The 23,502-nt window shown below is 41.9% G+C and overlaps 1 protein-coding gene across 5 annotated transcripts in view; it reads left to right on the top strand.

The window, feature by feature from the left end:
• Nucleotides 1-23,502, top strand: part of foxp1b (forkhead box P1b) — a 146,242-nt gene that overhangs the window by 47,359 nt on the left and 75,381 nt on the right. For all 5 annotated transcript variants that reach the window (XM_008279241.1, XM_008279244.1, XM_008279243.1 and 2 more), the window contains 2 exons: nucleotides 2,705-2,771; nucleotides 21,038-21,192. In XM_008279241.1, coding sequence (XP_008277463.1) covers nucleotides 21,049-21,192 — 144 coding nt within the window. In that variant the 5' untranslated portion in view covers nucleotides 2,705-2,771; nucleotides 21,038-21,048. The remainder of the gene's footprint in view (nucleotides 1-2,704; nucleotides 2,772-21,037; nucleotides 21,193-23,502) is intronic.

Below are 23,502 nucleotides of genomic sequence, written 5' to 3'. Positions count from 1 at the left end.
CTGTATATTGATATCACTGACTCTACACAACTAAAACTCTCCTACGCCCTCTTTTTTATTTACACAATGCTCTTAATACAGATCCACCAGCCTTGAGGAGTGTTGAACCAGTACCGCTGCTTTTTTTTTTTTTTTGGTGTGTGTTTTATTCAAACACACTGTTGGGCCCTGGCATGATAAATAGATACTGTAGATTTATTCAGATGCTGATACTAAGTGGTCCAAACATCCAGGATGGGCTGTAAAGAACCACGAGACAACTCTGGCAGCCTTCTATTGACAACCATTGAGTTGAGCATTAATTAATATGGTAATGATGTGTGAAGGTTCATTAACGAGCCGCCACAGAAGTAGCCACAGATACAGTATTAAGCGTGCTTAGAGTAATTAATGGAATAACTTTACTTAGTGGTAAATATTCATGGGCCCTCATCTTTTTGTCTGCACAGTGTGAAGAGAGAGGAGAGCCTGTCCATTAGAGGAGCTGAAGAGCTGTCCACAGTGAATGCAGGCCTTTTGTTGGGATTGGGTGCGTTTCAGTGGAGGGGTATTAATTCATATTTTGAACATGCAATCTTACAACAAAGCCAAAGGCACTGATAACATACCTGGGACTAGAGAGCATATTGTGAAGCCGCGACCCCTTCACAAATAGGGAAGTCCACTTCACAGGTTTGTGGACAGAATAAAATGAGTCTTTGTTCATGCTCAGATGTAACCACAGCAGTTCATTACCATAGCAAAAAACCCTTCTGATTGTCCATTTCCTCTGAAAATAGGGTGTTTGCGTGTTTTTTCCTCCACGGCTACAATGAAGCCTGTGGTATTTGCATACAGAATGGAAACATTTATGTGGATCATCTGGTCCTCTAAAGGTATCGGGCTAATGGTTAGGTTATCTATTGCACACAAGAGTCTTGTAACTACTGTGAGATATTTTTTTTTTTGTCAAAAGTCGTTTGTTGTCCTATTTTCTACTTTGTTTAACACAGCAGACCGACAATATCCTCTCAAGACTTTACAAGAGAAGCTTGCAAAGTACTCCCGAGTTTCCTTTGTCTTTCGAAATTGTTGCATTTTGATTCATATTCTTAGCTTAGGCCTCTGACTGAGCATGCACATAACCCACCTAGGTGGGTAATTATCTCAACCAGGAGTTGTTCTATTCCCTAAAATCTCAATGTGGGAGTGTGTGATGGGCTCGGTTTTCCCAACCGGGCGAACCAGCATGTGCTTGTTTATCCTCACCCTACGATCTCTGCACCCCCACTGTTCTAAATGGCAATATTACAGCCTTGTGCTGTTTGAAATGGAGACAATTATCTGTTTAGGTATTACAAGATGGGCATTATATTACAAGGAGAAAAGGCGTACAGCTGCTATCAGGATCCCGTTGTTGCCTTTTCTCTCCAATACAAATTTTCCTTCATTAAAATGATGGAACATTTATCTAAATGGATGTTATGCATTGGGTAAACTCATTTAGCTCCTGGGGCTCTTTCAGGTGATGGGAATTAATGATGTTTAGTAGTTTGAAACTGAAAATATCTGTCATTTGTCACCACTCGCCATTGAATTACGATTCCATTGATGATATGTTAATTGAAGTGTAATGAATCACAATAATAGGGTAGTTGTGTGGGAATGGTCCATTTTCGATGATTGTTCAACCCTCAGTAGAGTTCAGAGCGAGCTGCGTGTTGACTCGTGTTTTCAACAAGGGCATTTAACTCATAATTAATGCTGAAACTGGGCAAGTTGGGCCGCCGTGTTTTTATCTGTGTTCAGTCTGCTTTAGATATACACTTGTACAAATGCCCGGCCACAGTTTTGACTGCCAAATGTAAACGGCAAGAAAGAACAGTAGGAGAGGGAGTTGGAGCTTTTTTTTTTTTTTCCCTCCCCTTTCATATTTGGATATGCTTTAATGCTTTTATTCAAATTCACCTGAGATATTGCGCCACAGTCACTTCTCAGTTTACCATAAAAATAAGATTTTGTTTCCTTCTCTCTCTCTCTTTTTTTTTTTCATCTCTCTTTTCCTGGGTTGAGTGCTCAGTTAGGAAAGCCGTGCGCATGCAGATCAGGGCCACCCAGGGGAGTTGAGTCAGGGCAGAGCAGGTACAGATACAGTGTGTTCACCAGCAGGGGGGGCCAAGAAGGGCATCTCCTGTCAGTAATATGAAAAGTTTTTGTCTTGCAAATAAACCATTCACTCACAGACAGCCCCATTGTTCATTTGTTATCACCAGTGGGTGTAGTTGTAGTTAACAGACAGATGGAAATGCAAGGATGTGTCCGACGGTGACAATAGGAGGCTAAAGGAAGATCAACGAAAGGTGCCTTTTGCAATGGCTCTGAGCTGAAATGGTGGCTTTTCCTTTCCTAGCAGGCCGCGGTAGGTACACTGACTGGTACGGCTTCACACAAACAAAGGAAAAGCAAACAGCACAGGAATGCAGAGAATCGATTTCTTTCGGATGATTTCTCAGAAGATATAAGACTGTTTGTGCATGTTATCAATTCTAATCAATAGCAACTGGTGGGCGTATTATTGGTAGCGTTTAGTTTACACCACTGTACTCTGTGTTTCTGTCTTTTTTTTTTTTTGTAAATTGGCTTCCTGGATGCTGATGACAAGTATTATGATCAGCAGCGGTAATTATTTCATAACTAGAAATGATTTTACATTTTGTGTCTGCAGGGCGAGGAGGCTGTTTTACCATCGCTGGAACTGAAGATTGCTTTGAATAAGCAAGTTCGTGCAGAAGGTAAACACACAATCATTCACCAGACTCCGTGTGTGTGTGTGTGTGTGTGTGTGAATGCTCTATTGAATTGGCTTAATAATTAACTGAATGCAGTGTGGTTGTCTTGTTTGTGTACTGTATTTTGTGTGTGTACACGTGGGCAAGAGGGTGGGCAGGAGGCTAGACAGGTGTACCCTGTCAGTGTTTTGAGAAGCTGCTGATCTGAAACTAGCATGGTGAGTAGTAAAGAGACAGTTTTCCCTGGAGGTGATAATGGACTTAGGTTAGTTGCGTGATTAGAAGTTTTACAATACTTTAACCGTGTAAGAACTTGTGAAAAGCGAGAGCCATGTGCGCTGCTGCTGAGTTTGGAGAAGTTGGCTCAAATATGGTAATGCCATGTTTACCAAACAAGAAAGGGACGTTGCGGTACACACACTGTTATGGTTGGCATCTCAGCTTTTCTGCTTGATATCTCGTGTTGGCTCCTCGCGCCCGTCTCCCTATCTGAGAGCGTTTGAGGCCCCCCTTGGATGTGAACCTTCAGCCGGAGCGATCGGGTGAGGAGTAGTAGGACTTGAAGGGGGGGGAAGTGGCGTGTTTGTGTGGAAGGGAGGTGTTAACACTTCAGGAGCTCAGGGCTTCAGAGGAGGAGTGCGTCTGCTTTCCGTCTCGTACAAGTTTAACCTCACGTCATCTCTTTCTCTTATTCTCTTTGTCTGCGTTTTATCATTTCCTCTCTGTCTGTCTGTCTGTCCCTCCCTCTAGTAACATGTCGGGACTCGTAGGTAGATACACAGGACATGTGTAACTGTACATCTGAGCAGAGCTTTCTTTGTTAATATCTATTACAGAGCAACAGAGCTGTTATGAACAACAACATTTGACATGTAACTTGGCTTCACGAAATGTTTGATTTTGGTTTTGAAAGCATTGTTTGGTAGTTATTAAAATAAACAGCTGTGTGCCATTTAGAATTGGGGAAATCCTCATGTACAGTTATAAATTATAGCACAGCTTTTTATTGTTTGTATGGCAATATCCTCATTTTAGTAGTTCCATTAACTTATGCTAATAGATGATTTTTTGTTTTAGGTTGAAACAAAATGCTAAATTTAAACATTTTCTTCATACAAAAAATTGAAATTTACAACAGTTATATTTTTTGAAACAGCATTTAGTTAAACCCACAATAAAAATGTAATAGATTAATTTGCATTATTAAACCAGAATCTGTTTTAAAGCACTTATTGATGCATGATTCTCTTCCTTAATGTCAACTTGCTACAGATTTTGGAAAGTACACAAGAGCACCTTTAAGCGCCATCTTTACAGTTAGACTAGTTATATTTCATGTTATAGTAAGAGGAGGTCCTCGTCACCCCAGCATGTTAAACAGTCTCTCATTGGGTTCAGGCATTCACCCCTTTACATTTAGAAAACAGAGCCTCGAAGAAAATGGAAGCGGAGAATTCAGTGTTGCTGCAGTTTATCTGGAGTGCATTCTCCACATACTCAGGTCCACTCCAGCAGGCCCCTCAGCTGCCTGCTCCAGATGTAAGATCAGCCCTGAAATCTTCCAAATGGTTGTGTAATTAATGTTAATGTGGCAAAATCAGCTTAATTATTGACATAAGCTTCCAATGTGATTTTGATTGCATCACTAATGCAGAAATCCCTGTGGCAGCTTATGGGATTAATATGTCTTGGTGTTTAAAGCTCTTTTAAAGAGCAATAGAGTCAAATAAGGCGAGTGCGTGAAAAGCATGTACGGCGCTCATTTCTCCCTACGTTTCGACCAACCGTACTTTTGAAGACATTCATGGTTAATTCTATGCAAATTCGATTATAGGAATTTAAAACGCAGGCTTGAAGCAGTCAGACAAAAGTTCCGATGTAGGAATCTGGAATGTTTATCATCATCATATGGGCATTTCTACGCAATAGGGCCGCCTCTGATGTGGTCGATTTATTCCGACCTGATGACATCCAGCTTTCCAGAAAAAGAGAAATTCTCAAATGCCCAAAACATGCTGCTCTGTATTAGGGGGGCTTCAAAATATTATTGTCTCGTGTTGGACTTCATTTGAATTTCATGAATCCATGTAAAGGAGAAAAGAACACTTTGTGCAAACATGCAGTTTGTTGTATTTCTCCCTTTGCTGTAAATGCTGCGGCTTGTATTGCTTTCGTTTTAGCCGTTGAAGTTTCTTTGTTTAATCTACTTTTTATGGGAGTGTTAAGAATAAACAAATGGATTCATGAGTTGGACTCACAGAAAGGTCGTGTTCAGATTTATGCTGGGATGAAAATAGGGCCTCTGTAATAGTTCCCTTGACTGCATTTATTGCTTACTTTAAAAAAGTAATTTCTTTATATCAGCATCAAGCTGAAAATTGCCATGTATTAGTATTAGGCTTGGTAAGCTTCTAATTCTGTGGCATTTACAGCCGGCTGTGTTTCCATGCATTTATAACACTTTGATTCTTAAGAGCTCCTTTAATCGCTTATGCCTTGCTTGGAACATAATAAACAACTCGCTGTAGCGAAAGTGCCACATGGGGGAGATTTCTAGCAAGAAAGTTAAACGCTTCTGTCACTGGCAGTTTTGTTGCTGTGTTTTTCATGCACTGTAAGTACCGTAATCTACTCTCCGAGCTTATCTGCGGTAGTTAAAAACAGTGACAGGCAGAATAGATGCAAGGCAGCGTGAAAATGAAAAATTATCGTCCCTACAAAGACGTCACAATAGAAACCAAGGCACAGACATAACGCGACGGTGTGCCTGTGTCTTTTCCTGTTGATTGAGATCGCAGGATGTGTCAAAGCCTTCTAAACACCCTCACTGGCCACCGTCTGCTTTCCCTATCTGATGCTCTGCTCCCATGGCTGCATCAGCTGCTATCTGAACACACTCTGGCAGATTGCCCGCCTCTGTATTGTCCGACTAAACAGGTTGCACAGTTAGATGCATGCCTTATGCTGAATACAGAATGTTACACGGTGGCACAACATTCTTATATTCTCGTGCTTCTCTTATACCTCTCGTGCGAATTATCTTCTTTTACGAGGTAGATGCTGATAACGTTATCGCAGATGTGTGATCTTAAAGCTACTTAAAATGTCTTCTTTTTTTTTTTTGAGGAAATGCATCTGACAAGTTTCAATCTATTTTTCTATCAGCATCAAACAGACATGTCTTCTTTTGGTCTGAAACATACTGATGGATGTACACACTCTGGACTCGCTCACAGAGTGAGGAGCTCTGATAATGTCAGTCGGCTACCAGGTGCAGATGGCTAACGCGACAGAGTTTTCGGGAGAGATTGACTGAGGCGACAAAAGTAAGCAAATTCCGGCTGCAGATGTGTCGTCTTACAGCAAGATGAAAAGAAAATCACAAACCCAAGAGGAAAAAAAAAAAGTGCAAAGGCTTTCTTTTTCAGCTTGGGCTTCAGAAAATATGAAATAGAACTAATAAATGGGATTGGCTTGTTGTCCTCTGAGCAACATGACTACACAGAGGTTTTTTGTGCAAACCTGGGGAAGCAGACAGACTGGCTTTCCAACAAAACAATACACTGTTCTGCAGCTGGTATCTGACATTGCCTAACATATAGACATACATTGCATATTTATAATTTAGGATGCAGTCAAAGGTTTCTCGTTGGTTTGCGCCACAACTAGTGAAGGTCTGTGACTATGTAAGGAAATTCCAAAAAGTTCCTACAAGCCGCAGTGATTCTTATTTGGATAGTTTTGACTTTGTTGCACTCACTTCATGTCATGGTAAATATCACTTTGGCAGTCCTTTGCTTTTCTCCGTTTATTTTAGAAAACAAATCCCTTTTAGGGATAAAGCACCTGGTGGGGCTACTTAATGGAATGGCTTCAGCTCTACGCAAATAAACAGCTTGCATTTTTGGTGCGAGATTAGGAATGAGGCTGAGGGAGAGAGAGCGAGAGAGAGAGAGAGCGAGAGAGGTGGGTAAAAACCAAACAATAAAAGTCAACATGTGGAGAGGACAGAAGTGGAGGAGGTGCACGTCTGCTTCGACTTCCTACTATAGCTGACAGTATGTACAGTATGGCTGTACAAACGCATGTGATCACCGGCAGCCTGTGAGCTTTGGACCTTTGTAACTTTATGTTGTTTTTTTTCCACTTTATGCTGAGGTAGAGCTCTTTTTTTTTTTTTTTTTTTTTAAATGTCTGACCAGTGAGTCAGCGGTAGTTATTCAAAAGAGCTGGAAAATATTGGAGGCTTTGTTTTCCTCACTTGCACGTACACAAACATGCGGTCATGGCTTTTCTTAACCTGGAAAAAGATAGCGTGATAAACAGAGCCAATGAAAAGTGAGTGAACAGGGAGGAGGAAAAGTGACCGGTGAAACATAAACAAAAAACGAGGACTACATCTTTTAAATAGATCAAAATGCCTTTGAAAATGGAGCCTTTGAATTCAGTTGTATAAAAAAAATTATTTCATTCATCGTCACGTTTGCCACCCTGCTCCGATTCACTTTACATATTGGTAGCAACCTCTCACGTGCTTCGTTGTCTAGATGATGTTAAAATAATACTGAGTAAGAATTAAATGTGCAGGTTTATTTTCCTTGAAAATACTTGAATTTCCTGAAAATTCTACATATGAAAATTGCCATCCACACTCAGTCTCAGTGGTGCATTAGAATGCCTTCTACATAAGTATACAAGAGATATATGTAATAGCTAACGTTTTTGCAATCTAGAGACTTTTTCTGGCGACTAAGTGGTAAAGTAAGATGAATCAGTGAATCACAGTGACGTATGGTTCCAGAGGCAGGGCCAAGAGGAGGCTCGAGGTGGCCACCACTCCACCCAGCCGGTAGTGAAGTCTGGTGAAGGGGTTCGCACATACTCATAGAAGTGGAGTTATATCCAAACCTGATGTAATTTATATAAATTGTAATATCAACAGTTAAAAACACACACACTCAAAAAAATAAAAACACAAGATACCAGTTTTTATGCCAACTTTATACCCCTATGAAATCTTATCTGGCTCTGTCACTGATTCTACAAATTTGGTTCCACCCGTACTACACTTCTACAGTTTCATTTAGCAGACGCTTTTATCCAAAGCCACGTACATCTCAGAGCAGATAGAACACAAGCAAAGATCTAGTCAGGAGAAAACAATCTAGATAAGTGCCATAGAGCAAGTTCAAGTGTGATAGGACGTTGATGCCAATACCAGGCTGTGTGGGAGGTAATAGGATTTTGTTTGTTTGTTTGTTTTCAGTCTGTCAAGTGCAAAGGTGTTCAGTGAAGAGCTGGGTCTTTAGTCTTTTCTTAAAGACTGAGGGGGAGTCAGCAGATTGATCAGAGTTTGGTCACTCGCTCCACCACTGGGGAACCACAGAGGAGAAGAGTCCAGCTATCGATACTTCTCTCAGGGCTAGTTTGCAAACTAGTTGGGAAACTACTACAGCAACCAAGTTAACTGCTAGCACACCAGCTAGGTGGGCTAATGCTAACTGGCTGTTTGCTCAGATTGTTTACGATTTTTTATCTTATTTGTGGAACAGATTATGCCGTCACTAAGGATGGTTGAATAAAAGTGAATAGTGCAGCGCAGCTAATGAGCTCTGTCCAGATGGTTGGGTGTTGGTCAGTGGTGCAAATTTGCATGTCATTCATCAAATTTAAACTTGATGAGACAACTGAAGATATAAATGTGTGTCCCTTTGTTGGTCATTTCTCTATTCTCCTCCCTTTTCTATGGAAAAATCTACTAGCTTTGTAGGAAACTGTATAATTTTGGACAAATGATACCACCTCTAGTTTCCGCTCTCTCCACCATCGCTTCTATTGTGTTTCAGTGAAGCCAGTCACAATATTTACACTTTTTTATTGACTACTATGGCGTTGTCACATGCTCAGTTTCATCTTCCGCGGAAAGACTACTGTCTGTGAAAGATGGTGGATCAGTGGCGGAGGGCAGGCCGACGCAGAGGGGAAAATGTATTTTAAACTGAGCCGCCATAGTGTGGACACGGCCTGAAAGGGACGGAAAAACTGAAAGACTATTTCTAACCAAATGTGGGTGTGTTTATGTAATCAAATAAAAAAGGTGGAGGCATTTTTTAAACTGATATTTATTTATATTTTCTCCCTCTCTCTCTCTTCTCTTTTTTTTTTTTTTGCTCTGGTTTTAGCCTTGGCTCCTGCGTTGTTTTCATAAACAAAGTCTCTCTGGCCAACTCGAAAAAAAACACAGGGCTTGCTCAGTGCATTGAAAACAGGAATGACAAACACCATTAGCTGAAAAATTTCCATCTCATTGCAACTATGTTATTGTTTACTTTACCATACACGTCCTAATATGGTTACCTCCCTGTCAAAGCGGGGCAGAGCCGAGCTGAGGGGCCCTCGCAGGGAGACGCTTTCAGCTGCCACTTAGACAATAAGAAACAAATGTCACAGCTCGGCAAAACAGCCTGGCTTTCACAGTCTTACAGTACTTGGCCTTCCACGCTGCTTGGCTCAGGCTCCCGTGTGATATTTATCTACTCTCCAGTGTTAGATGCCCTCACAATGTACCCCCACCTCTTCTCTGTCCCCCTCTCTTCTTGTCTTCCTTCTGTCTTTCTTTATTTGTGTATATCTCTCCATCGATCTCTGTCCCTGTCCCGGTGTTAGCTATGTGTGGGTTGACTGATGGGCCTCTGTTTGCTGTGTTAAGTTATTTATCAGGGGGGGTGGGGTGATGTGTTTGGAGTGGCTGTTGCCCTCCTCCCTGTGGCCGAGCGGAGGCCAGTTCAGCTGCAGGTCACGCCCTGGGCCCGAAGCCGACGCCGCGTTTGAACTGGAAACATCTTGGCCATGCTTAGAGACCCTTTATAATACTTGGATAAAATCACAACCGCACAAACTCCAAAAAAACCCTGGGATACTGTAGGGGGAAATGTAGCATTTTAGAGGCTGTGGCATTTTTACTCTAATTGCTCTGAAGTTTGCTGAAGAATCCGCTGTTGTTGTGAATACTAATCTGTCTGCTCTTTTTGCAGTAGTGGGCAGTTTTGTGCGAGCACTTAGCAATCCAAAAATCCAGGTAAAATGTCACGAGAATCCAAAAAACTGGACGTTGCTTAAATTGCCTAGCATTTGAGAGAATTCTCCATGGATAGCCGGCGTGTAAGCTATTAGGTATTAGGGTCAGAGAACCTCACCACAGGTTCGTCTGGCAGTAGGTGGAAATAGGGTTCTTTCGGATGCATGGGCTTTCTTTTCCCCAGTTGGTGGAGGATGATGGCAGCCTCACCTCAATCCTAAAATCCTCACGTTTATGATATTTGCCCAGTATTATCTGTGCCTGCGGATGAATGGGAGGACAGAGCATGAGGAATGTAGAAGGTCAGACTGCGTGATTTACACAGTACAGAGCCATAGAATCCTTGGGAAAATACTTGGGCTGGGATCAAACAGACATCATGTGACATGACCTTTAAAGTCATGCATTTTACTCCTCTTTGGCAAACGATGCACTAAATGTAAAACAATTTCTGTTCCATCATTTCAAAAACAAATGCAAGTTAAGTAGAATGCTTTTTAAAAAAATAAATCATCTGTGCCTTAATAGAGATTCTGGTACTTAAGGCGGTATTTGGCACAACATTGTGCTGTTATGTGTTGCAGATCTTGCTTGTGGTCTGATGGTATTTTTACATGTTTTGTTTTTACTATACTACAGATCCAGCGTTTCATTAGTGAAGTTATTTAATCAAAGTTGTGGTGTCAAAACCTTCAAAAAATGCCAGCATTGGAAATATACATTCATAGTAAAAAACCAGTGTCTTTTTCTGAATTTCGTTTGAGATCCTTTCTTTTAATCCGATTGGCAAACTGCCACAGACTGAACACATACAGTGAGTCACAATGACTTTGATATTTGTGAAGTGTACACACAGAAGGAGCAACAACCAAGTAATCAAATAATTAGCTATCAATTGACATTTTTACCTTATAATGATGATTAATTTATTGTTCTTTTTTTAACTACAGTTCAGGCTAACATTCTGTTCATTATTTCATCAGTGTTTGTTCAGGCCTAACTGTAATTTCCACTCCATTGCAGTTATATTTTGTTGATAAGCTAATAGCACTGACCTTTTATGCTTTTTTTTTTTTTTTTTTTTTCCATCTGAGGGGAAAGACTATACCCTCTTTGACGTTAATGAACTGTTTACTGGCTTCAAGGTCAGTTTCTGAGAAAGGCAGCAGGTTTTCTTGTAAACATATTTACAGCCAAAGATGTGTAAACATTGTAAATGTATACAGGTGCAGCAGGGCCGATACTGGCATATTTTCCTTTTTCCTCTTTGTTTTTTTCCTGACCTTTCCCCCTGTGACACACGCATAGAGGCTGTTGTGTGCATATGTGTTTATTTCTGGAAGCACTTTAAAGTAATATGTGCGTCAACAAAAAGCAAAAAAGCAAAAAAAAAAAAACATACTCTTAGAAAGCGCTTACTGTTGTGCTTACTCACAATATACAGCTGATAGGGGAGAGAAGGAGAGGAGAGGCAGATAGCAAGGCAAATGCAGGACTAGTGGGGGTATTAAATATGAATTAATGGAATGTTGCTCAGGCACATCTCTGGGTGTAGTGTAGTGTTGAAAAATAAAATTTATGTTGCCAGCTACTAGCCGTGAAGGTGCATTTGGACTTAGTATCCTTTAATTAGAAGTGAGATATTAGCATTTCATAGGGCTTTATGCTGGGTGAGGGGATCGGCCGGCCACCGCGCCTTCATTAGCCAGCTTCTCTGTGTAATGAGTGCCGTCATTAGCTGATGGAGTGGATTTGCCCTAGCTCTACCTTGAAAGGCACATCTTTTACATACTTGCAAGGAATAAGGCCTTTTAATGGATTTCTTAATGAATAAAATAAGATGCCACTTCTTTAAAATTTGACGAGTGCATTTCTGATAATGTACACCACTGGCTGCTGCCCCCTTTTTTGTTGCATTATTAGCAAAAGGAAAAGTGTAATACTTGGTGGAAATAATAGTGGAAAAAGGGAAGGTAGTCTTAGTGCGAGTGAGTTTTTGGAAAAGTTTAAAAAAAATGAAAACCATTGAAAATTCTGAATTATACCAACAATATGTGGACGGTGGGTTGATCTTCATTAATATGCACATGAAATAAGGCGTGTGTGATTCCTGTCAGCGGTCTGCGGAAGGGCTCTCTGTGCTACGGTGCTACATGTTAAAACTCACCATGTTTATCAAAAAAGAAAAAATGGCAGGACAGCTATCGGATAAACCTGAATGCAAATTATATGTGTGTCTGTGCCGGAGTGTGTGCACATTCAACAACAGTCAAGGCAGTCAGAGCAGAGGTGTTTTTTTGTGATATGGAAGTCTCCCTAAGCCTTTGGCTGCGGCTCCATTCTCAGAATCAGCCGTGAAGTGATTAGTATTTTATTGATGAGCTCCTGAAGTGGCAAGTGTGGGAAATTGGATCTTTGATCTCCTGGAGTTTGGGAAATATATCCTGAGTGTGTGGAGCTCTCCAGGTAAAACACCCCCATCTTACCAACAGCACCGCGATACACACAGACACACACACACACACACATACATGCACACAGACAGACAGACATGTCGTTTGGGAGGGATATTCCTCCCCTTCTCCAAAACACATATTTGTTTTGGATGTTTTCACTGAGAGTCTACACAGTGATTACAGATGTTCATTAACAAAATTGGGTATTTGTTTTAAACTTTAACCAATCACTTTGATATGCTAATTACAGTGTAATTTAATTTGAGCCCTGTAATGATGATGCTGTTATTATGGACATAAATGATGCAGTTAAGCAGAGAGTAATCTCATTTGCATACTGTACATGCCAGTAAATTAAGCCCTTTCCTGCGTTGCTTCAGCTTTAATTTTCCACTCCTTTTCACACAGCATCCCTCAGCCCCTGTGCCTAATAGCAAGCCAGCTTGTTTGATGTGGAGAGCCGCTTCCTCACACTAAATCTAGTCACAATATGTAATACATAAAGGCTCTCATTATAACTCTAAGTGCCCTTTTAAGAAGTTGGTATTAATAAGCAGGCGAGCTTTTCATGCTTTTGTAGTGATGCACAAAAACAGTTTTGTCCCTCACCATAATCATCTTCAACATTGCTTAATCTGCATGTGAGAAATAAAAACTATCATGGCTGTAATAATGATGTACCGGGGAATACTTAAAGAGCCCCTAATCAGATTGTATATGTCTCCCTCTATGTGTTGATCAGACATATCTTCAAAGAAGTGATTGTATTTTGATACTCTTACTTTGAAAAAAAGATGAAGGGCACTTGGAAGGTTTTTTTCTTTTTTTTTTTCCCCCTCCTCACAAAAAATTAATTGAAAAAATATTGCCTTATTGTATGTTTAGCGCAAATAATTTGGCTCCGTTTCTTTGTACACACGTGTTTTGATGTCTGTATGAAAGAGGCATATTTCTGACAGAGGGACACGGCCGGCCTTGATAAAAAGCTCCTGTGTCTTCATTAGAGAAGCAGCACCTCATGGTGTCTGATTGTCTGATGTTTGCAGTGAGAAGGTAAACATGTTTGTCATACAGAGGTGTATTTATGCTGATCAAACATGTGAGATGGGCCACGGTGAATGTTAAGGACTTTGGCTCAACGGCTCTGCGAACGCACAGCCTCGCAAATGGGCTGAACTTGCCCTTACATCCCCCTGCTAGCAAACAGAGTCCGTCTTGCCTTTCTGTTTTGAAGGTGGGTTAGGAGGGCGGTTTATGGACTTTAACACCGACAATACAATTGCCCTTCACTGAGAATGCTCCTCCATTTTGTACCATAAAGAATATTATTTTTCTGCCAGCCAATTTTCTCTGTTAGTCTCTAATTGGCTACATAAATCTCGGCCGTTGAGGGTGAGAAATGTTGCGGTGTCACACAGTGTAATCTTCACCCTTATTTACCAATTCATTAAGATTCATTGATGCAGGATCGGTGAGAGGAAATGACAACATAAATCAGGCCTCCAACATAATGACCCTAATCAGTTGGGAATTGCAGAAAATGTCATGATGAACTATGTCCTTGTATTAGTGCCACTGTACATTGTCATTGTGCTGCTTTATGAGTGGGACGCATCATCCTGACATGGGCTGTATTTAACAAAAAAGAGTTGTTAAAACCTGATTCCATTAAAACGCAGAAATTCATGTAAGGTCTTTTGGTATTTAGCCCTTCGCCCTTTATCTTCAATTTAACTGCTTAATGGAACGCACAAACTCCCTTCCTTTTTAACCCTCTCTGTCCTCTCTGTGGGAAGCTGGGGCTTTTACCATTATAACATGCTTCTTAGGCTTAAATGACCCCGGTACCACCTAGAGGAAGAATTGCTCCTTCAGAGGCAGTCGGAGGGGGTCAGTGGGTAAGACCGCTCCCGTAGCAATGACAGTGAATCAGATGTCTGAAAGCAAATTGCTGTTGTGTTATAGATACCTAAAGTCAGTAAATTCCAAGCAGCCATTGAACAATGACAGTTTTAGGTGGGAAACTATTGAAATAGAATAGCCACTGCATTACCATGCCGTTATTTGTGTGTAAAGGTTAATGATTGTGTCTGAAAAATCAATAGCTTTAACTTAATCTCTTTGTGAGTAACTCTAAACAAAAGAGGTGGCAGACATACACCTGCTGTGTGCTTTTGTCTGTGGAGAAACATTAAACACTATTAAGAATCATTTAAAATGCATTGGTTAGGCCAGACCCTACCATTTTTCCAGTTATCATGAGAGGAAACATAATAAATGCATCTACCACAGCTGATGACTTACTCGATAGTAATTAGCGGCTTACTTTGTGTATTGAGCTGTGGCTTACCACAGGTCTGCCTTGATGATTTAACAGAACTGCAAAGCTTTTTCCGAAAATGATTAGGCTACATGTTGTCAGCGCACAAAAGGAAGCGTGCACTTCAGTGAGTTGTCTTCCCCCCCCCCCGAAAGGCAGCAATTCTAATAATATTGTCCTTTCTTTGCGTACGCACGCAATATTAATTAGACAAGTTCGTTAAGGCTAACCTTGGTGTTCCCAGGAAAATGCAACTGACACATTTCCTCTCCACAAGTTCGCATGGGAGCAGCCCTTACATGGATTCTAGTAAAAATGATTAAAAATATATGACACACTTTAAGTAATGTTAAAACAATAAGTGCTTTTGCAGCTCCCATAGGATGCTGATAGATTGGAGTTGTGTTTTTCTTCGGGTATGCACGTCTGACAGGTCTAATTGGTAAGAAGAGCTTGAGGGAAGGCAATGCTTACTTTTTCCTTTGCATTGAGCCTCTGGTCAGAAAAAAGCGGCCCCTCGTCTCCTGGTGTCTGTCCTCTCTCGCTGTAGTGTTAATGGGCATGAGCCACATGTGAGCGAGATTATCAAAGTCAAATGAAGGAGAGTCGCTGAGAAAATGTGTGGCGAACCACTCCTAAAAGAGGCTCCACATCCCAGAATTACTATTCCATTCATGCACAACCAGATTTAAACTCATTAGACTTCTCTATTTACTTAGTCTCTATCGGCCCTAGTTGTACTAAAAATACCATGGCCTGCCTTACTTTGGCACATTCCGTCATTGTCTGTGCACAGCAGGCCTTTACTCCGAGGTGTTTCTCAGATGGCTCCACGCAAAGGAGACAAACTGGTTTGTGTATTTTCTGAAATTATGGATCTACTCAGATTCTCTACTGGAGTCTGCCTTCTAGTACCCTTCTTATTGTTAATTTATCCGAGCTTGTAGCGTGATAATAGGTTGATATTCATATGAATCACCACTGCTTGTATGCTAAGCCCCTCTCCTCCTGCTCGTGGTGTTAGTAATAGGTTTGGATCTAGATTTCATGCTTCAGAATCCTATTGCAGTCATCCTGATGTGTTATAAATATGTGTTTTGCTCATATTTTATGCCTTCCTTCCATGGGGGTAACAGTTTTTAGGGGGGGCACTAGATTATATCAGGAGGGGAAGTGGAGTCAAAACACTGTGGATTCTGGGTAGGGAAGCCTCACTGGATGGCTTCAGCTCAGCAGATGGCAAGTTGTTGTATGTATGAAAAATTCATGGTCAAGGTGACGCTCAGCTTGAAAGTCCCCACAATGCCTTATCTGCCTTGTCTTTAGTTACCATTTATTTTTAGGGCAATTCAGTTTTTGATGTAATAGGCAGAGTATCCAATAATCTTACTGTTGAAGTCGCACATAAATGAAGTAATCAACACTAGACCCTTTAATTTATGACAGATAGCTTTTTTTTTCCAGTTCAGCTCCACCTAATTCCTTTATTTTTTTTTGTTGTTGTCTTCTTTCCACTCCTTACTCTTGCTGTTGTGAGTTCCAGTGTTTGCAGCCCTCAGATATCCTTTGTTATTTCCACAAACCCAGTTACTGAATAATTGAAAGGGGTAAATGTTTAACATGCTTTTACAAGTTCCTCGCTGTGCTGTTGTGAAGAGCCACTGTTTGTTGGGTTTGGAAGAAACACTTGGTTGCTTTGCTTGACAATGATGTGTTTCCATAGGAGACCACCTCCATCGCTGCCCACCCCACCGTGGCCCATCTTGTTCTCATTCACGGTGGCTTGCTAGCAGCTGCAACACACCAGCTTTAATGCGTCTTCAGATGTCAGAAGAATGACTTTTTGTTTATCTTGACTTTTGCCTCGCTGTTTATTCTTGTCAAAGCAGCATTTGCATCGACCTTGATTCCCTAAAGCCTGGCCCCCCTCTCCTCCCCTCCTACAACCTGTTTACACTATGCCTGCCCCGAGTGTCACCTAGGAAATGGGCTGATCATTCCACCTGGTTAATATTAAATGGCTCCTGCAAGGAGATGTGTTTGTTCATAAACACAAACCCCTGTTCCTCCTGTTTACTGTAGCCATGGCAGCAATCACTTATTAAACAAACAGCTGCTTTGTTTGCCAGTGTGAGTGGTCTGCTTATACCCAGTACAAGGTCTGGGAAGAACTTGGAAAACGCTTCTGTGTCTCGTGTGGTGCAGCAATTTTTTTTGCAGGGTGGTGGTGGTTGGGCTGCGTGTTACTTCTATATTGTCACAGTAGTCTGGAGATATGCTTTGCTTATCTGTGACTTGGTTGAAGTGGCTGACAAGATTACATGGTTGTTTGGTCTGACTGTGAAGTCTCCTTTGGCAGAATGTCATCCCAGGCGTTAGTTTCTCAGCCAGAGAATTGTAGTTGGAGCGGCGATGAGATGTCCAGATTCTGTGTTGTTTTGATCAAGGTAGTTCTGGTTTGCAAGATGCCGATTTCGGAGATGATACGTGGAACGCGAGCGCGGGAGGGAGTCCAGTTTGGAACGCTGGTTGAAATTTAGCCCAATTTCTGTGCCTCTCGTCCCGTGGAAGATTTCCAAGAGACAGATACTCAGAGTAGTTTGTTATCAGTGATAAGGGCTGTGATAATGGATTACTTAACATGCAGCTTGTGTTTGTCTTTTGATTTTTCCCTGGAATCGGGAGCCAAAATACAGGAAAACATAAGACTCTTTAAGAAACCTTGAGAAGCATTCTGTTGTTGCACCTTTTGGTACACGCCGATGTGTTGTCTAGTCTAGCAACCAAGCCGAACCTAAACAGCTCTAAAGTGAACCTCTCCCCATTGTCTCCTCCTTTGTGTGTCTTTATCTCCCACCCAAGAAATGTTGTGCTTTTGTTGTGTGCTTGTGTAAACAAGGGCTGTGTGAGAACTTGGCGAATCGAAGCAGGTGGCCACTGAGGCTTTACTGTCATGAGCATTAAAGAAAAACAGAACACGGAGAAGGGTCAAAGCACAGCTGCACGGGCCGACCCTACCTTGAATCGACTGCTGACTTGTTTGAGCTGTTGAATTCCAGGCAAGCATGACAGGGGGACAGGCATTAGATTTCCAGCGAGGGAGGGGACGAGGCGGAGAGGCAGGGTTGATGAGCTCTGGCCGCCGGCTGTTCTTAACCTTCAACCTGTCTGGTCAGGTGGGAGACACATGTGACTCTTGTTTGTACTGTACTCCTCATATTTGAGGCAGGGGAAACAAAACAAACTGTAAACAAACAGAAACTCCGACCTTTTTTATTATCCAGTGTTTGTTCCAAACACTTGTTTTGTTTTGCAAGCACTCCCCCCCCCCCCAAAAAACAGACAGGCATCTAATAATCAACAACACAGCCAGTTCTTTTTTGTACAAACTGTTGTTGCCTTGTTTTGATCTCCTGGAATTTCCATTATTTTGATTCCTTTTTCTTTATTTTTTATTCTTTGCTCTTTTCCGGCTCAGAAAATACGTTGACATGCTCCATTAATAACAAGAAGCATTATTTTTATTTTTCTTCTCATGCCTCCTTTTGTCTATTGTTTTATGTTGAAATGTTTGTGTTTGGACCATGAATACGTATGTTCTTAACCCCAGTAACTACACCCCTTTTAGCAGGACACTTGACCCATAATTACAGCCGAATTTGTGTGCGTCGTATAAATGGAACGGACGGAAAAACTTAGAGCTTTTTGAGTCATCGCAGACAAGGCTATCCCCTGAGCAAAGTGAAAATAAATAGATAGATAAACAAACTCAGGGCCAAGTCACGTGGCAGAGTTGCCCGGGCCCCAGCTGATGATGGTGTCCCTGCCTCAGCGCTTCACAGATTAACATTGTTATCAGCACAACTCTCTAATAAGGCTCTTTCCTATCTGCTTGATATTTATGATGGATAATGCCCATTTTCCATTTTCTTTTTTCCTCCAATTTTTTCACTCATGATATTGCAGCTTTGAATTATTCTGTGGTAAAATTAATGAGAAAGTAGATTTATGGGTTTCATTTGTTTGTCAATTCGAAAATTAATTGGGTGTTAATTTTAGCCATCCCCTCATCAGTGCCGGTTCCAAGCATGCGCGCATTACTTTGCATTCATTGTAGCCTCTCTCTCCTTTATTGTGGGTCACTAGTTTTGCATACATTAAAATAGGCCCGCGGCTCATTCTCTTGATTACTTTTGGAGATGCCATGCATTTGGAAATTTACGCCTTTCCGTTACAATTATGAAAATTTTGCATGGAATGACAGTGCATGTATAATAGCCATTACTGCCCCCCCCCTACCCCCCACCCCCCTTCTGTAGCTTAAGAAAAAAGAAAGAAGGGCCGCTTTTTTCCCCTGCATGTGGAAAAATGTCTTTTATTTGAAAAATAAGTGGGGGTGAATAACGTCAGCACATGGTTTATTTCAAATGGCATTTAATTTCGCCCGAGAATGTGTGTTTCTAATTGGTGTCTCAGAAAGGGAGTCGGTGCAAGCGAAGGCCTGTAGATGGAGTTGTGGCTGGCTGCGTCCCATCCCACAGTATTCCTCTTGCTCACTCCTTGTTTAGAAAATCCCATTATGGAGGCAGGCCGTGCCAGACTGGTGGGGTGAGCCGGGTCAACATCTGTCTGGAGGGAGAGGGGGGCCGGCTCTAGTCCCAGCCCAGAGAACAGGGCCTGTAGGCTGGGCCCAAGCTGCTCAGACAGGCCCCTGAGTGTGGGGGCGTTGTGACACACAACTGAACCGGCACAGGCCACAGTGTCAGATGACTCATTCAGTTATGCTTCTTGCAAGGAGGGCTTCTACAGGAGAGGAGATGTAAACCATAGCGCGCTTTGGGTTTGATTTTTGTTCTGGTACTGTTTTAGCTCCCCGTAGCTTAAAACTGCTACTGGTGATACTGAGCTGGGAGCCTGTTCCTGAGAACCAGGATTTAAAACAGCAGTGCTGCTTATGGCACTGTTTATTCTTTTAAATAATCCCATGTCTAGATTATTATCTCGCCTATACTCTGTAAATATTCTTACGTGACAAGTTGTCAACCTCAATTTCCTATCTGTCAGCCTGAGTGTGTGTCCCCGTGGTGTCTGGCTGTGTGTCTGTATCTTGTTTAGATCGGATCTCTGGAGACACCGTGCCTATGTACCTGAGCACATATTAAGTCACATTGCCCTTCCTGCTACGCGCCTTAAATGCAACACCATAAATCTGCATTTGGTTCCATTTTCACATTCTTTCATGATGAGGCCCAGTGTTTTAAAGGCATTTATTCTGCTTCATATAAATAATTAATCAGCCAAGTTAATTCGCTTCTGCCTGACTTGGTCAGCTTCATTAACTGCCCTGGAATTGGGAGGCTAGACGCGTTGCGCCAATGAGGCCTGTGACCAGCGCACAATAGCTGTAAATCATTCCACTGATTTAAGGAATACAGGCACAGATATGCACCAGTGTCACTGGCACTTATCCCCAGAGAGACAGAGGGGGTGTGGTGGGGAAGACGGCATGTCTGTCTGGCTTTTGTGTATCCAAAAACAGAACAGAGGATGTAACATGTAAGCAAATAGCTGTGTATTCACACTTAACACTGATTACTACTGCAATATTTTTTACAAAGACCATGCAATAGTATTTAAAACTGCACTGCCAGTATTTGTATGCTGCTCTTCGGAGTTGGATTAAGTTATGAAAGGCAAATTTTTTTTTCTTCCATTTTAAAGCCATTTATTTATATTCAGAACTGCATTTCGGTGTTAATTGAGCACCCCTTAAGGATTTGACTGTTTTTGCTCAGCCTCAGATTGGATGTTTCTCATGGAGATCCTTTGGCAGGCCTCACACAGTCGCCCTGTTTCCCATTAAAAAGCCATTCTGCCGTGGTTCTTCTGGGAGTCATGCAAGTAAATATATCCATTTCCATAGAAAGTGTTTTGTTTTGGAGGTCCAGTGTTTTCTTGGGCTCCTCTGCTCTCACTCAACTCAGGTTGGGTTCCTCTCCGATGTGTGCTGGACCCCAACCCCTCCACCGCACCCCTGCATATCCCCTATAATGGAGAACACAAACAAAACCTGAGTCCCGCTCACTTTTCTCCAGCCCAGTGTGGACTTGTCATCTGCAAAGGATCCGCACCGGAAAAGACAAAACAAAGGAGCTGTTCATTGCTCTGTTTAGAAGCAGTCTGTGAGTGTGTGTGTCTGTTTGCCTCATTGCATATGCTACAAGCAAACAAACAAGACACAGGGAAGCACAAACCAGCAGGGAAACCTGCAATAAAAGTGAAATTGTGTGGGAAGGATATGACAGATGTTTATAGTTTGGCCCACAGTTGAAATGCGACCTCATTGCTGTGTGTTTTAACAGCTGTTTCTCTCTGTCTCTGTCCCTGTTTTCTCTTTTTCTGTGTCTTCTCTCAGGTTTTTAAGTCATGATGCAAGAATCTGGGACGGAGGCCACGAGCAACGGACCAGCCAATCAAAATGGAGGAGCAAGCGTGGAGGGTGTACCCAGGGAGGGACGACCCAAAAGTGCCACGCCATCAGTGGACCTCCTGCATCTCCAGCAGCACCAGGTAAACCAACCCCTCTTTCACACCTGTCTTCACTTTATTAAGCCATGTCAACAGCAGGCCCAATCCTCCTCTTAAAGTGCCACTTAATATTTAATCCCCCCTCAAAGTACATCTAGTACATAAACACATTATTATTATTATTTATGTATATTGAGGCCCTTTTTGAATATTTAAAGAAGGAGAAGTGCTCTCTCTGTGTGATTGTGTTTGGTTGTGAATGTGTTTATTGTAGCATGCAGCATCTGCATTTTGGTAAAATATTTATAATGATGTTCTGACATATTTTAAGTATGTAGGTGTCGCAGGATTTTGTAGACAGTTAAGAAACCATTACATCCAATAGGATGACAGCATTTTCCTCTGGCTCATTGTAAACACACCTCACACTCACAACTAATGCCACACTCTGCCGTGTTAACCAATGAGGTGCGGAGATGCACGCCAGCGTTATCGTCGGTGAAGCTGAAACATTTTCACCATCTCAGACTTGAGGCAAACAGACAAGCTCTTTCTGTTGGTGTCAGCGTTATGTGTGGCACACGACATTGTGTTTAAGGAAACAACATTGAAAAGATCAGTGTGTCTTCTGCTATCTTGGTCTATCCGACAGCACAACTAGGGTTGTTGTCAGGAGCTGTTTGGTGATGATGCACAGGCTCTGTGCCGTTGTCTGTTGTCACAGCACATCCATCAGCATTTGTACAGGGAAAAAAAACAAGGCTGCGGCGTGGAACACAGAGGATGTGGCATTGTAACGTATAGAGCTGAGCAATAACTCAGTGTTACCATTTATCATCTTTCAGCAAAATTATCGTGGCATTATGATGATATGATATTTGGACACTGTGATAAACAATTCTTTTGTCAGAAAAGATGATAACAGCCAGATTCACTCGTATCTCATTTTAGGAACAGAGCTAAACAGCCTAGCATTGTGATAAGCCATTGCCTGGCATCTCAGCTGATGTTGTTCACAGGTAAATGCAGTGATAATTGCAGTAGTACACAAAGGTTTTGTCATATGACATAATTCGTTTCAAATGTGTCGCTTAGATCTATTGATATGTCAGCAGTAACAGTAAAACACTGTTGTCAGTTGTCATATCTTTCACTGTTTCCCTCTTTTGCATTAACCTTTATTTAATTGTTGAGCATAGATGTGTGCATAAAGTATGTCTGAATAACTGGTAAAGGGGCAAACATGCAGTATGAGCTAAATGTGATGCTGTCAGAAGGCTTCTGGGCTTTGGAACAGCGCGCCTCTCATAATCACATTTTTGTGGCATTACATGGGAGTGTTAGTTGATCAGTATGTAGAAAGGGTGCATCAATGTGTGTCCACTTCCTCAGTCTTAGACTGTAAAGCCTCTAGGCTTCCCCAGATCTACTCTTCATCCCCACTCCCCCACCTCCAGACCCCAGTCCAAGGCCCCACCTCCCACCCATCTTTTTTTCCAGCTCAGAATGAGCATGTCGTCAGTGAGAAAATCACAGCCATACTGAATTCATTACTGCAGTAGTCACACAAAACCATGGATAAAATTTCAATAACTGCAGGCCACAGTTGAGTAAACAGTTGCACTGAAACTTAATTCCTGTTGACTTTTCCTTCATTCTTTGCCAGGGGCACATTCTGATTCGCTCTGCAAAGACAACAGGGTTACAACTTTGATAAATGTGAGGCAGGGGAGAGGGAGAGAGAGAGAGAGAGAGAAGAAAGTGTCATGGATGTGCACTTGACACCGAGAAGGGATGGAAATAAAGCCCTGCCACTAGAATAGAGCCAGTCGTCCAAGCATGGTCCCTGTTTTCTAGTCATCCAGAAAGAACTATTGCTCTCCAGCATCTGCCCTGGCATTTAAAGAGGGAAAACAAGAAACTCTCTCCATCCCAATTCAATATAATAAAGTCAAATTTTCTGCCCTGTGCTTTCCGCTGTGGTAAATAACAAGCGCTTTTTGCTTCATGCCTTTTGAACAAATTCAGTGGTTAATTCCTGTGGCCTGCGTTTGGACTTGAAATAGAGGGAGGTGTATTAATTGTTGTGGTTGATAAATGACGCATGGATGGCAACGAAGGACGAGATGTCTCACTCTCAGCTCCTGACACTGGACTTTGATGGGCTACTTACCAGGGTAGTGTTACTGGCAAGGCAGGCAGGCAGTCTTTTTATTCTCCCATTAGACTAACCCAGGATTTTCACTCATGCACCATGAACCATGTTAATTGTCCCCAGGGCATTACGATCTTCGCTCAATTACTTGATAACTTTTTACTTTTGTGGCATTTCACAGTCTTTCTTTCAAGTTT

Source organism: Stegastes partitus, unplaced genomic scaffold (assembly GCF_000690725.1).
Source record: "Stegastes partitus isolate 25-593 unplaced genomic scaffold, Stegastes_partitus-1.0.2 Scaffold150, whole genome shotgun sequence".
NCBI lineage: Eukaryota > Metazoa > Chordata > Actinopteri > Pomacentridae > Stegastes > Stegastes partitus.
The sequence above is the reverse complement of the archived record's forward strand: the minus strand, read 5'-3'. Positions and strand labels throughout refer to the sequence as shown.